Raw genomic sequence first — 16156 nt, forward strand, 5'->3', positions numbered from 1 at the left:
AGAAACATCCAGAATGTGTGGAGGTGATTCAAAGTGTGTGGCGCTACAGTCAACGTCCTGCACATTTCAACTTGATAATAGAAATATATTGTGCAGCACTGGAGGAAGTACTAATGATGTGGAGTCACATATTGACGCTGTAGCGGCTGCTGCAGGAGAGATTAAGCATTAAATGGGTCAGATTTAAGTAAATGGGTTATTATGTAATACATGGACGGGTTGATTCCTCCACAGCAGGACCAACTCTTTGCTAGCCGTTCTATTCTCTGGCTAATAGAGGGGATCCTGAGTGGGAGACCTCCACAATGATGTCACTTGCCTTAATAGTCATATAGACAGTGGTGGTCTCCACGAGACAACCTCTTTAATACAAGAAAATAACCAATCAAATCTCCATGGAAAAGTGGAGACTATGCAGGATCATACATTGTATCCGCTGAAGACTTTACATTACACTGAATCAAAACAGGCCAAAAAATTCATTTTAATAAGAAAAAAACTGACTGTGAAGCACTTTACTTTTTGCATATTCCTTAACTGTGAGTATACTGTATTTAGCATGTCTGTTGTCTTATAAAATATATTATTATGCAAGACTGCAATCTTAGCTTGTAATTAACATCACAAATATAGCAAATTCTCGCTGCTTCTCGTCTAAAAAATGGCAGTAAAGGCTTCTATTGTCTATTGATTACTTACAAAAATTAGCACATTTCTGACAATAAGATGGGAGCCTGCCAAAATGCATCAATCTGCACAATTACAAGATCCAAGTTTAAGCTCTGCTTACATCAGCATTATGGCTTCGGTTTAAAACAGAAACCACAACGCTGTGACGGACCCGTCTCACAAAGGTCCTCAGCGGCACGCTTTGAGGTACAGATTTCGTTATTTTTTATATGAAAATACTGGACGCCCTAGTTGAACCCGATGGACCCCACCATATGTTAATTATAAATGGATGCTACAACACAGTTATGAACAAAGTCTTAGGACCCCTTCACATCCGTGTCATCTTTCCGTTCATCTGTTCCGTTCAACCTTTCCGTCAGAGGAACAGATGAACGGAAAGTCAAACAGAAACAATTGCTTCCGTTTGCATTACAATTAATAACAATGCTATTTTTTGCTTTCAGTTGGTTTCAGTTTGCCTCCGTTCCACTAAGTTTCCGTTTTCTCCCCAGAAAAAATAGCATAGTCGACTATGCTATTTTTCCGTTAAAAAATGGAAACAAAACGGAAACCTAGCAGAACAGAGGCAAACTGAAACCAACTGAAAGCAAAAAAATTGCATTGGAATCAATTGTAATGCAAACAGAAGCAATAGCTTCCGTTTGGCTTTCCGTTTGGCTTTCCGTTCATCTGTTCCTCTGACGGAATGGTGAACGGAACAGATGAATCGAAAGACGACGCGGATGTGAATGAATCATAGTTTCACTATGCCAGGCTACTAGCTAATATCGGGATAATAATTCCCATGAAGAAGAGTAAAAAGAAACAATGTTTAAAAGAAAATAATAAGGTTCTACAAGACAGACCACACCTCCAAGGGAATCGGTCATGAATTATATTGTAAACGTCTGTATTGTTACTGTTACCTCATAAAGTATTCAGAATATTTTACGTTTAATAACTTTCTACACTATTATTGGTCTAGTTGTCCCAGAAACTCTTAAGATATTAAGCGTCATATTACATAATTGACGAAGTTGAAAGAATAGCATTTTCTTTTATGATTGGTTGTTTTCAGAAACAATGCCAGTTTTTCTGTTAGTCATTTTTGATAAATTGGCCTAATATTTAAATTTTAAAGGAGCGCTTTATAAGAAGAACGCACTCCCCGCTTCTCTCCACCTCCTCTTGCCCCTCTTGGCGTGATTGACAGCAAACAGGCAGTAACTGTGAGAAGGACGGCAGGAAGTGCGGATAGGCTGAAGAGTGGTCCACTCAAGAGTGGAGCACTCAATTCTTTGATCACTCCTATTAGCCAAATGGCACAATATTTTTGTGGCATTTTGGCTAATAGGAGAGCTGATCTGTCCACATACTATGCTGCCCTTATATAGGGTAGCATAGTGTGATAACAGATCTGCTTTTAAAGCAAAACTATAACATGGTGATAAAACTGATCCATGCACACGTTGTTCCTGATCCATTCACGTCTTCTTTCTGATCTATGCACACCTTCTTCCTGATCCATGCACACCTTCTTTGTGATCCATGCAAACCTTCTTTGTGATCCATGCACACCTTCTTCCTGATCCATGCATACCTTCTTCCTGATCCATGCAAACCTTCTTTGTGATCCATGCACACCTTCTTCCTGATCCATGCACACCTTCTTCCTGATCCATTCACGCCTTCTTCCTGATCCATGCACACCTTCTTTGTGATCCATGCACACCTTCTTTGTGATCCATGCACGCCTTCTTTCTGATCCATGCCACCTTCTTCCTGATCCATTCACACCTTCTTCCTGATCCATTCACACCCTCTTCCTGATCCATGCACACCTTCTTCGTGATCCATTCACACCTTTTTCCTGATCCATGCACACCTTCTTTATGATCCATGCACACCTTCTTTGTGATCCATGCACGCCTGCTTCCTGATCTATGCACACCTTCTTCCTGATCCATTCGCACCTCCTTCCTGATCCATGCACACCTTCTTCCTGATCCATTCACACCTTCTTCCTGATTCATTCACGGCTTCTTCCTGATCCATGCACACCTTCGTCCTGATCCATTCACGCCTTCTTCCTGATCCATGCACATCTTCTTTGTGATCCATGCAAACCTTGCTTGTGATCCATGCACGCCTTCTTCCTGATCCATCCACACCTTCTTCCTGATCCATTCGCGCCTTCTTCCTGATCCATGCACATCTTCTTTGTGATCCATGCACACCTTCTTTGAAGTCCATGCACGCCTTCTTCCTGATACATGCACACCTTCTTCCTGATCCATTCACGCCTTCTTCCTGATCCATGTACACCTTCTTTGTGATCCATGCACACCTTCTTTGTGATCCATGCACGCCTGCTTCCTGATCTATGCACACCTTCTTCCTGATCCATTCACACCTTCTTCCTGATCCATGCACACCTTCTTCCTGATCCATTCACACCTTCTTCCTGATTCATTCACGGCTTCTTCCTGATCCATGCACACCTTCGTCCTGATCCATTCACGCCTTCTTCCTGATCCATGCACATCTTCTTTGTGATCCATGCAAACCTTGCTTGTGATCCATGCACGCCTTCTTCCTGATCCATCCACACCTTCTTCCTGATCCATTCGCGGCTTCTTCCTGATCCATGCACATCTTCTTTGTGATCCATGCACACCTTCTTTGAAGTACATGCACGCCTTCTTCCTGATACATGCACACCTTCTTCCTGATCCATTCACGCCTTCTTCCTGATCCATGTACACCTTCTTTGTGATCCATGCACATCTTCTTGCTGATCCATGCACACTTTCTTTGTGATCCATCCACACCTTCTTCCTGATCCATTCGCGCCTTCTTCCTGATCCATGCACATCTTCTTTGTGATCCATGCAAACCTTGCTTGTGATCCATGCACGCCTTCTTCCTGATCCATCCACACCTTCTTCCTGATCCATTCGCGCCTTCTTCCTGATCCATGCACATCTTCTTTGTGATCCATGCACACCTTCTTTGAAGTACATGCACGCCTTCTTCCTGATACATGCACACCTTCTTCCTGATCCATTCGCGCCTTCTTCCTGATCCATGCACATCTTCTTTGTGATCCATGCAAACCTTGCTTGTGATCCATGCACGCCTTCTTCCTGATCCATCCACACCTTCTTCCTGATCCATTCGCGCCTTCTTCCTGATCCATGCACATCTTCTTTGTGATCCATGCACACCTTCTTTGAAGTCCATGCACGCCTTCTTCCTGATACATGCACACCTTCTTCCTGATCCATTCACGCCTTCTTCCTGATCCATGTACACCTTCTTTGTGATCCATGCACACCTTCTTTGTGATCCATGCACGCCTGCTTCCTGATCTATGCACACCTTCTTCCTGATCCATTCACACCTTCTTCCTGATCCATGCACACCTTCTTCCTGATCCATTCACACCTTCTTCCTGATTCATTCACGGCTTCTTCCTGATCCATGCACACCTTCGTCCTGATCCATTCACGCCTTCTTCCTGATCCATGCACATCTTCTTTGTGATCCATGCAAACCTTGCTTGTGATCCATGCACGCCTTCTTCCTGATCCATCCACACCTTCTTCCTGATCCATTCGCGCCTTCTTCCTGATCCATGCACATCTTCTTTGTGATCCATGCACACCTTCTTTGAAGTACATGCACGCCTTCTTCCTGATACATGCACACCTTCTTCCTGATCCATTCACGCCTTCTTCCTGATCCATGTACACCTTCTTTGTGATCCATGCACATCTTCTTGCTGATCCATGCACACTTTCTTTGTGATCCATTCATGCCTTCTTCCTGATCCATGTACACCTTCTTTGTGATCCATGCACGCCTTCTTTGTGATCCAGCCATACAGAGTCCCCAGGAGTCATCCAAAGAAAAAGAGGCAGCACACCAGTATTTAATTCAAGAAATCTGTGTTTATTCACCCAGTGTGTAGGTGACGTTTCACCTTCTCATTGAAGGCATTCTCAAGTTTGAGAATCCATGGTCCAGATCCCTTGAGGTTTAACACCCACCACCCTTTGCTGTGCAGCTCCTATCTTGCTCTGATTGGATTTTCATCCTGATCCATGCACACCTTCTTCCTGATCCATGCACACATTCCTGATCCATATACACCTTCTTTTTTATCCATGCACACCTTCCACCTGATCCAACTTCTTCTTGATCCATATACACCTTCCTGATACATGCACACCTTCTTTCTGATCCATGCGCAACTTCTTCCTGATCTATATACACTTTTTTCCTGGTCCATTGATACCTTTTTCCTGATACATGCATACCTTCTTCCTGATCCATATACACCTTCTTCCTGATCCATGCGCACTTTCTTCCTGATCCATGTGCACCTCCTTCCTGATCTATATACACTTTTTTCCTGATCCATTGATACCATCTTCCTGATACATGCATACCTTCTTCCTGATCCATATACACCTTCTTTCTGATACATGCACACCTTCTTCCTGATCCATATACACCTTCTTTTTGATCCATGCACACCTTCTTCCTGATCCATATACACTTCTTCATGATACATACACACCTTCTTCTTGATCCATATACACCTACCTGATACATGCACACCTTCTTCCTGATCCATATAAACCTTCTTCTTGATCCATATACACCTTCTTCTTGATCCATGCACACCTTCTTCCTGATCCATATACACCTTCTTCCTGATACATGCACACCTTCTTCCTGATCCATATAAACCTTCTTCCTGATCCATTCACACTTTCTTTCTGAACCATTCGCAACCTCTTCCCGATCCATATAGACCTTCTTTCTGACCATTCACAACTTCTTCCTGATTCATATACACCTTCTTCCTGACCATTCACAACTTCTTCCTGATTCATATACACTTTCTTTCTGATCCATTCACAACTTCTTCCTGATCCATATTCACCTTCTTCCTGAGCATTTACAACTTCTTCCTGAATCATATACACCCATTAGAATTTATAATCTTGGCTATGTTTTAACAAAAAGCCTCCATGAGATATTTCTAATAGAGGTTTAACATTTCTATATTATTCTGCTTTCGGATTAAACTGTTGAAATAAGCATTCAAGATAAAGGTTACCAACATCTCCATGATAGGACTTCCCACTGTTCACTTCCCAAATATACTGTATATTACTCATTCAAAAATAGGTCAGAATTGAATCAAATGGATATACAGTATATATTTTTATCATTACAAATTGTCTAAAACTGTTACATAAAATTGTGCTGGTTATTATAAGTTACCCACCATGTAAGCTTTATCAGACATAGCAATTCAACACATTTAAATAAGATAATTTACCCGGAGGTGGAACCAGAGGACGGCGGCACTGGAGCAATCGTTATGATTAATGCATGTCATCTGCTGTATTTTTTCAACTGTAACTTGTGATTGGCTCAGGGTATGTTTAAAGGGTTTGTGCTGTGGTCTAGACACCACCCCCAGACGAAGGCTTGAGGGCCGAAACGCGCGTCGGGGTTGACACCAGAGACGGTGATCTATAGGATGGGTAAGAGTTTCTTTTCAGCATCTAATCCTATTGTAGGATATACAAATTTCTCTCTCACTTGATTATTTTTTATATAGGTACTATGCTTTCTATGAGCACAGGTATTATCCTGGGTGCCCTATAATGATAGTTCTATTTGATGCATATCTCGCTAATTTTTTGTCATCTTAGTGTTAGTACAAATTTACTTTTTACCAGCTGTCTCATTGTATAGAGAATTTACTCACTTGCTTGCTGAGCAGGTCTTCTTACCGCGTCAGTTATCATCTATATATACAGCATATTTTTGCAAAATATTGTAATTTTGATTTTTTTGCGGGCCACATTGTGGCATCTATCTTCTATAGGATTACTTTATCCTCTTTGTACAAATCTGGCTGTCTTTCCGCACTGTGGAAATCATCTCTGTTTTTAAATGTGTGTTATTTTATTATTTTTTCAATAAAGTTACATTGTTTTATATTTACTCTGGTGTGTCAGACTCCAATTTTTAGGTTTTGTTAGTTATCAGCGGGCTCCACCGTTACCACCATGTTCTTTATGGGCTGTTATGCCCTGGTCCCTATAGATACGATGCACTAGGTATAATACATGGTTACTAATGTATTTAGGGATCTTGTGTTTCTGGTGTTCTCCATTTAGGTAGACTACATTTAAATAAGATATTCACTATTTTGACATTCACATTTTAGAACTGTCTCAGTTTACTACATTTTAATAATTAAAGAACTGCCACCCACTGGTATTGACTTTGTAAGGTAAGGGCTTTGTAGGGACTTTGTAAGGGCAGGTAAGAGCAGGCTCACACCACAGCCGGTGCCATGTTTGACATGTACGAGAAGTGCACGTATGCCCAAGACGTATGCAACTGAAGATTTTACACAGTTCCATTTGTCTGACATCTGACAAAGCATTTTTTTCTGCATACAGTTGAAACAAAGATATACCAGCACTTACGTCTGGCTAATAGAAGTCTACAGGTACTTTAGATTTATATGTCGGGATTGTTTCCAAACTTTTAAGCTGTACGTAGAGCCCAAATGCAGTGTGAACTTAGCTTTATAAGGAATTTTAGACAACCGATATCTGTGTCTTAAATTGTAGGTTCACATATATAATCGAATTACCATAATCTATCCGTGTAGTGGGAGCAGTGAATTCCTTTACTTACCTGCTTAATTTTTAGAATGCTGCAGGTTGTCGAATGAGCCATTCTGATAATATATTAAGTGATTGTTATTTAAGCAATTTTCTAATATATTAGTGAGTGTAAGTTGTCCAAAGGTTAATAAAGACTTTTAATAATATACATTTCTACTGCATTAAACAATACTGGTTTCATCAATCCTGAGAATCATGCACATGGCAGATCAATATCCAGGATGAAAAACAGAGCCCAGTTTAAGGGCCCTATTATAGAGATATTCTCTGAAATCTGAAGCATATGAAGGTACAGTGGGGAACCATAGAAGTCTATGGGCGCCATATTACAGTTCTGTACAACTCGTAGTTTGCATGGCGTCATAACGCAGCCATGTGCATGAGCTCTTACTCTAAGGCTTTATTCAGACGAACGTTGTATACGTCCGTGTGCTGTTTGTTAAAAAAAACATACAGCACACAGCCCTATGCAATTCAATGGGGCTATTCAGACATCAGTAATTTTTCATGCAGCGTGTTTCCGTTGCGTGAAACTCACTGCATGTCCTATTCTGGTCTGTTTTGCGGACCACGTCGCCAATTGAAGTCTATGGGTGCGTGAAAATCACGGAATGCACACGGACATCATCCCTGTGCTGTCTGTGTGTCACGCACCAGTTGCTAAAGAAAAGGAGAGAAAAAAATTATTTAATTAAAAAATGTGCACCAACACTGACATTAAAAACTGATGCCACATGGAACAAACACTGTTTTCACACGGAACCGAAATGGGTTAAATACGGTTCGTTATTTGTGGACGCAAAACAAACGTTCGTGTGAATCAGGCCTTAGGATAATGCATGTGTAACACATTTATTATTTCTTGTTAATATATGCATTTGTAGACTAAAAGATGAATTGTATCCTCAATACTGTATACATCAATACTACACAACTTTTTGTAAACCAATGTTAGTACAGTCACAGTTCTACTTGAAATCAACTTTCAAAACTCTTGAATTCTGCATATAAAGTGTTATGTTCTATTGGACTGCATGTGCATTTGCATTTAAATGGAATTAAGAATTATTTTGCATAACTGAATGTCTATGAAGCATGCTGCAATCACACAGTCATTACCATGACAAATGCCGTTGAATGATGTTTACCAAATTAATAGCCAGCATCATACGTCTTAAATCCCTCTCTAAACCCCCTGTTTATGTTTATTTTTTTTCAAAATGGTAATCTTGATTGGAAACCAAGTATCTGAGACCAAAAAAGAAGAATCAAATTTTGTGTAAAAATTTTTTGTACTGTAAATAAGGTAAAAAAAAATGCTGCTTTAGTATAGGTAAATAAAATATTGGTTACTGTACGCAAAAATTGTATATGACACACAATAAAATGTGAGTATAATACTCTGTTTGCATCTGCGTCGTAGTTTCCATTTAAAACGGAAACCACAAGGCAATGCCAGATCCTTTGTATGACGGATACCAACGACACCTGATGGACCACATAAACATACAATAGGGTCCATCGAGTTCTGCTGAGGTGTCCGTTGTTTTGACAGGAAAATCAGCAATGCGTGCAGCGCTATTTTTCCTGTCAAATTTGAAGGAATCTTTGAAGGAGCCTCCAACGCAGATGTGAACATAGCCAAAGGCTTAGTTCACATTACATTTGGTCATTACGTTCAGCCAGCACATTTAAAAAGTTCTGCAGAATATGTAACCTAGGCATATGCAACAATTGCTTCACATTGTAAAAAAAAAACGTATTGCGCTGTAGTTGTTTTTTTTATATAGTTAAGTTCAAAAGTGTACAGTAGTTGTTAATACAGAGGAACTAAAGGAATTCCGGCATCTACTGGCCAAACACATGTCAAAAGAACAGTCTTTGCCATTCACCCGGATAAGAGAACACATTAGACAAATTTTATTGACGTATATGCCGAACGTAATACCCAAACATGGAGTCCACATAAAACAGGTACTGGGTTCTTGGATGTAGTGCGAATAGGCAAGCAACACATTAGCATTAGTACATAATGGTGGCTTTTGTCAGGAGCAGGGTATTATTTGATCACTTCTATATTCAATTCTGACAATAAGTTTATATATAAATTGCTTGTTATGTAGTTCTCTAATTCAGTATTAAAGCAGGTCCAGACTGAACTTTCGTTTTTAAGGCTATGTAGACCTATGCAATCATTTTTATTGCTCAAGTGCAATACATTTTTTTTAAATAGTCTTGATTCAAAATCTGCCATTGCTTTGTGTCTTCAGCTCCTCCACAGATCTATGTATCTCCATGGTTACAGATTACAAACAAATCTTGTGCAATCCTATTCTGCAGTCACATAAAGATCGCAATGTTACATCGGGAAGTAAAGATTGCGAATGTGGTCGCGTCTCGAGACTTAGGGCATGACCACACATGGCGGAATTCCTCCGCAACTGTCCGCATCAATGCCGCACAGAATCTGCGTTGCAGATTCTGCAGCGGATCTACACAAAATGTGCAGAAAATTGATGCGGACTGGCCGCTGCGGACTGCAGGAAAAGTGCTTCCCTTCTCCCTATTCAGTGCAGGATAGAGAGAAGGGACAGCACTTTCCCTAGTGAAAGTCAAAGAATTTCATACTTACCGGCCGTTGTCTTGGTGACGCGTCCCTCTTTCGGCATCCGGCCCGACCTCCCTGGATGACGCTCCAGTCCATGTGACCGCTGCAGCCTGTGCTTGGCCTGTGATTGGCTGCAGCCGTCACTTACACTGAAACGTCATCCTGGGAGGCCGGACTGGAGACAGACGCAGGGAGTTCTCGGTAAGTATGAACTTATCTATTTTTTTACAGATACATGTATATTGAGATCGGTAGTCACTGTCCCGGGTGCAGAAACAGTTACTGCCGATCGCGTAACTCTTTCAGCACCCTGGACAGTGACTATTTACAGACGTCTCCTAGCAACGCTCCCGTCATTACGGGAGCCCCATTGACTTCCTCAGTCTGGCTGTAGACCTAGAAATACATGGGTCCAGCCAGAATGAAGAAATGTCATGGTAGTAAAAACAATACGCTCCGCAGCACACATAAGATCTGCGGACTTCATTGCGGAATTTTGACTCTCCATTGAAGTCAATGGAGAAATTCCGCCATGAGTCCGCAACCAGTCCGCCACTGCTCCGCAACAGACAGAGCATGCTGCGGACACCAAATTCCGCTCCGCAGCCTATGCTCCGCAGCGGAATTGTACGCATCGTGTAAACGAACACTGCTAAATTAAAGTGAAAGTCAATGGAGAAACGGCTCCGCTGCGGATTAACGCTGCGGAGTGTCCGCAGCGGAATTTAAGTGAAATTCCGCTATGTGTGAACCCGCCCTTAGTGCGATCACGACTTAAGAGTCGCAAATAATCCAAACCTGTTGATTTTTAGGTCGCAAATAACAAGTCGCAGCCGACTTTGCCTGCAAAGACTTTAATGCAAATCGCGTGCAACTGGGACTCACATGTGATATGTCAGCATTTTTTTTGGTTGTCTTTCGGATGACGCAATGCCTAAATCGCATGTGACTTTCAACCAAATCGCGCCCTAAAAATAGTCATGCCACTGCAATTCACAGACAAATCGCAGACATATTTTGGCCGCGCAACTTGCGTGTGACTTGATGGCATGCAACTAAAGTCACATTGTAACCTTAAACTTAATCTTTCCTCTATTTGGTAACGTCCATTCAATAAAATAACAAGTAGCAGGGGGCCATATGGAAGGTAGTATCATTGCAGGATCAGACTACACTACATGGTTTCTTTGTAGTCTGTAAACATAGAGACACATAGGTCTGCATAGGAGCTGTAGACACAAAATGGTAGGACATTTTTAATCAAAACTAAAGGCAAAGTTGCTTTATTTTTTATTTTAGATGCATCAGAGCAATAAGACAAATGGTATCAAAGGAATACATTGCATGGCTATATCCAAATGTTTCTCATAACACATTAACCCATAACATGTACTCTAGTGGTTAATTGTCCATGCTACATTTCTGACAGTTGAGTAATGGGTGTAATATAACAAAATAATGTACAAAGACTTTCATTTCTGTGGGGTAGTTCATCATTTCAAACTGTCTGGTCATTCATTCATTCAATAAATACGTAAACTATGTAGCTATCACATGGAAGTCTGACGTGTTACATTTCTGCTGCATTACCTTGTAAAGTGATGTGTACGGCAGCAACTGCGTGAAAATACATTTTACAACTGTTTATTTGGGGTGCTGTCAGTTTTGCTGCACCTTAAAAGCTTTTATAACAACAATAATATATTTGTTTTGTTTTTAAGTCATTTTTGTAAAATAAATAACCATTGGATACTATTAATGTTATAAACATTATCTAAAACATGTATACAGAAAATATTATTGTGCATAGTTATTTCTGCATCCTTTCATGTAATAGATAGATAGATAGATAGATAGATAGATAGATAGATAGATAGATAGATAGATAGATAGATAGATAGATAGATAGATAGGTAGGTAGGTAGGTAGGTAGGTAGGTAGGTAGGTAGATAGATAGATAGATAGATAGATAGATAGATAGATAGATAGATAGATAGATAGATAGATAGATAGATAGATAGATAGATGATATAGGAATATTTTGTGCCAATGTTGACGTTTGTTGTCTATGAATATAAAGTGTTACTTTCAGATAACCATTAGTTATTCTATTTCCTTCCAGACCGTTCCTCTAACTGCTGCATTACTAATTAAAGTGTGTGAGGAATAGTATATTCTCCTCATGCAGTAGTTAAGCCGACCTCAGCACTTTATGCAATGTGATTAATTGACCATGACGTTGAGACTGTGCATAAAGAAGATGAGGATATGAAGCCAAACAAATTAATGTCAATATCAAACGGTTAAATTGTGATGCAGGACTCCTTACCTTGTCTGCCATAATCATTGAAGACCCACCCTGAATACCAAGAATTGGGATGAAAGTCTGAGAAGAAACAAAATCCAAAATCTGGGCAATGGCCTCTTGGTCAGTATCATCTCCAAAAACCATACCATGGATCTTGGTGCCTGACATCAGATCACACACATGGGTGATAATACTCTTGGGGTCTGTCTGGTTTACTAGCAGGGTCACCACATTGACATCAAAGTTCAAGGACATATCCCTTGTCCAGAGTGACCGGATATCTTTCTCTGTGATATAATTAGTTCTACCCAAAATGACTGCAATATTCAGGACAGGAAAAGTCTTTTCTGCTCCATAACTCAGATCCACCATATTTAGCAGAGCATTGAGCAGTAACACAGCACAGCCAAAAGTATCCATCTTCTCCAGCCTTACTCCCTGTAGATAGAATTGATAAGAAAGTATCAGGTTAATATCCCACAACCATCTTTCCTTGCTGCCATTGATCACGAAGCAGAACACAGGGGAACAGAGGAGTAAGTTTGGTGCAGTGAATACATGTAGCTGTACAATCAATTAGCTCATCAGCTCCGCTTTGTTTTAATATCAGAATATGTCATGTTTTCCCCCACCATAGTTCCCCGGTGACTAACTTGTGAAGGTACATTGGGTAGTTAGGATGAACGACGTTGCAAGCTGATACCACAATATAATTGCTCCCATTCCAGCAATGCAATATTGTGAAAACACTTAAAGATGACATGCAGTGCCACCCTGCATAATTGCTACACCCCTGCAGATGACAGAGTAGCTGTAACATCAGCAAATATTACAACGGGGATGCTATATACAATTGTATCAGGGACCATATACTGGCTGCTTTCTCATCACAGCCTTGAGTGGATCTTTACTGCATATACTTTCCACTTGTTCTACCTACATCATGAATACAACGAGCAGCTCATACTGCAGATACAGAATCCTTGTATAGCATTGGCTGATTTTAGCTGAGGTTGCCTATGACATTCCTTTGGTGTATTGTATTTACTCTCTTCATGTCGCCATGGCATCAGATGATGTGTCTGAGACACTGCAGATTACATCTACATGGGGATACCCCTGCAGTATCATCTTTTATTCCATTCATTGCTAGGATACATTGCTAGTTGTAGCTTTTTGTTTTATTTTTTTGAGATACAGTCCAGTCACTATGGCATATCTGTCATCTATCACTGCAGATAGCACATAAGTCATCACCTCTCAGAGAGCCTATTGACCCCAGTTCCTGGCAGATATGCTCCTTGCACAAGTCCACATTGGAGTAATGGGCTTATTTCAGTATTTGTGGCTGCACCGCCTAATGCTATGTTAGTTGATATTACAAGGAGCTTTACGCCAGACATGCTACACAACGCATGTAGAAAAAGAAAAATAGCCTTATATGGATCGGATGTTAGGTCTGTGTTTGCTTGGGATTGCAGGGAAGCTCCTGTTATTACGTACATTATTATGCCAATTCTTTAACTCTCATTCATATTGAGAAAGGAGAAGTACATTAGCGCCCCCTCCTGGCCACAAGCATCCTAGAAATGTACTATTGAAACAGCTAACATACCAGAGCCTTCAGAATAGATGGTTGCTATTTGGCATGCTGCAAAGTTTGGCATCGCGTAGCACTCAGCAGCGTTTGTTAGGATGCTCCTCCACTCTCTCCTCCAAGAACATTTTCTTTGCTGCAGTTAGATTTCCACAGAGCTGCCAATAATGCCAGCCACTCCAGTTGGTGTATATGCAATGACTGCCTATGGAAATGCCAACAACAGGACAAAAATAAAGACATCAGACACACTAGTACCTTAGATATGCAGGTCCCTGAATCATGCTTATTATGACCAAGAACACTGCATTACATGCAATTTAATCAGATCCCTATCCAGATTCAATATCCAAGACTAAATGATAATAAGCTATATTCTCTTTAACATACCATGCATATCAATGTACCTTAATAGCTTTATCCCTGGCTAAATGGTAAGAATTTCACATTTCTGTAGGTACTAAAGTCTTCATCAATAGATTTAATTCCATTACCTGCTATCTGACAAACACTTATTACATCTATAAACTTGACATAATATATATAGAATTATAATATATACTTCCACAGGTTTATAACATCTTTCACAAGTTGTAGATCATAATACGGAGACAATCTATGCCACATGTCATCACAGATCTTACCACACTGATGCATAAAGTATAAGACAATGGCAACATCAAACTGTTATCTTCTCAAGTTTTAAGACTTTTATCCCCCGTGGGAGCAGCTGGCGCACAGTTTAGTTTATATGCATGCTATTACTGATTAATATGTGGAAAAAATGCATAGAAAACATTGAAATAGACAAAAAAAAAATCAGATATCCATTTGCACTATGAAGCTGACATTTGATCTGCTCCCTATCGCTTGTAAACATGGCACTTGAATCAATTAATAAGTCATGAGGAAGCTACAGAAACACAATAGAACTAAACAAGATACTCAATACTCACTGCATTCTTCCAAACACTGGAGCCTCAGGCTGGGAACCCACAAAGTCATCTCCCTAAATTCCTTTGCAGAGCATTGCAGCAGTAGAAAACGTCTGTTTATAGCTCCAATTCACTGGGCTACTTGTTCGCATTGCACAGAATGCAGCATCAATCAGCAATGCACAAGCCCATATTAAAGTTTAGAACAGACTGGTCAACTGGAAATTCTGTATTCTCCATTGAAATCTGTCTCCATTGTCTACCTTCTTCTTTCTAGGGGAATTTCTGTTTTTTTCTGCAGCAGAACTGTAGGACAGCATAGCCAGTCTCTGTATTCTTCATAGCTTTTGGGAAACTGAGGGTTGCAGTCAGCTACACATCCTTAAGGTAAGAGAGAGAATTACAGCTCAACCCCACTGAGCGAGAGCATTGCAAAGAACACAGATATTGAATGCAAGGCAACCAGAGCTGCAGTCAAGTTCAGGGAAGCAGCTCTAGTACAATACAGGCTGAGGATCCTTTCTGTATTCTGCAGAAGTTCTCCCAGGCTGCTATGCAAACTGAGACACAGCAGGTGTGTTTGGCAACAGAAACAAATTGGTGTTTTTGTATTGGATTTGTAGCTGACACCATAATCTGCACATGATATACCCCTTGCTGCGTTCACTGGTATTTTGCTATTAGTTGCATTGTATTTACAATGAAATAATATAATACTTTAATGCTTTAGCAGAAATCATTAGCTCTTATGATAGGGATGAGTGTTTTCTAGAGCTATGCAGTGTGGACAGAACATACTGTAGCTGATATGTCATTATTCATGCTGCTGTCCATGGTGCTGAAATAACGCAGCCTATATGCCACTTTGACAGGCGACTGAAATACCTGGCCAGCATTTGTCTGTGTATCCATACAATAGATCTCTACAGTGAGCAGACAAGATATGATGTCTCATGCAGATACACACACACAATGACTGCATCAACACTCAATCCTTTACCTCAGTACTAGAGAGATGCGTCTTCAGATGGTGTTTACACGCACACACAGACATATATATGTATATACACACGCACAAACACGCAAACATATACATATATATGTATATATATGTATATATACACACACAAACACGCAAACATATACATATATATATATATATATATATATATATATATATAGAAAGGCGGAAAGCAGCACTCACAAAAAACTGTTGTACGGGTGCCCAGCAAGTCGTCCTGATCCTAGGACGGAATATCATATATAGAAAGAGAAAACTTGCAGCACTCCAGTGTGAAAAAATGGTGGTTT

General features: G+C 40.3%; 1 protein-coding gene across 1 annotated transcript in view; it reads right to left on the bottom strand.

Annotated features, from left to right (window-relative positions):
* GRIN2A (glutamate ionotropic receptor NMDA type subunit 2A) overlaps positions 1–15375 on the bottom strand; it is a 608297-nt gene extending 592922 nt beyond the window's left edge. Inside the window, exons 1-3 of the mRNA XM_075830090.1 lie at positions 14867–15375; positions 13929–14115; positions 12335–12751 (exon numbers count right to left, since the gene is read on the bottom strand). Of these exons, the coding sequence (XP_075686205.1) occupies positions 12335–12733 (399 nt within the window). The 5' untranslated portion in view covers positions 12734–12751; positions 13929–14115; positions 14867–15375. The remainder of the gene's footprint in view (positions 1–12334; positions 12752–13928; positions 14116–14866) is intronic.
* Between the last annotated feature and the right edge of the window lie 781 nt (positions 15376–16156).

This window comes from Rhinoderma darwinii, chromosome 6 (genome assembly GCF_050947455.1).
Source record: "Rhinoderma darwinii isolate aRhiDar2 chromosome 6, aRhiDar2.hap1, whole genome shotgun sequence".
In the NCBI taxonomy this organism is placed as follows: Eukaryota; Metazoa; Chordata; class Amphibia; order Anura; family Rhinodermatidae; genus Rhinoderma; species Rhinoderma darwinii.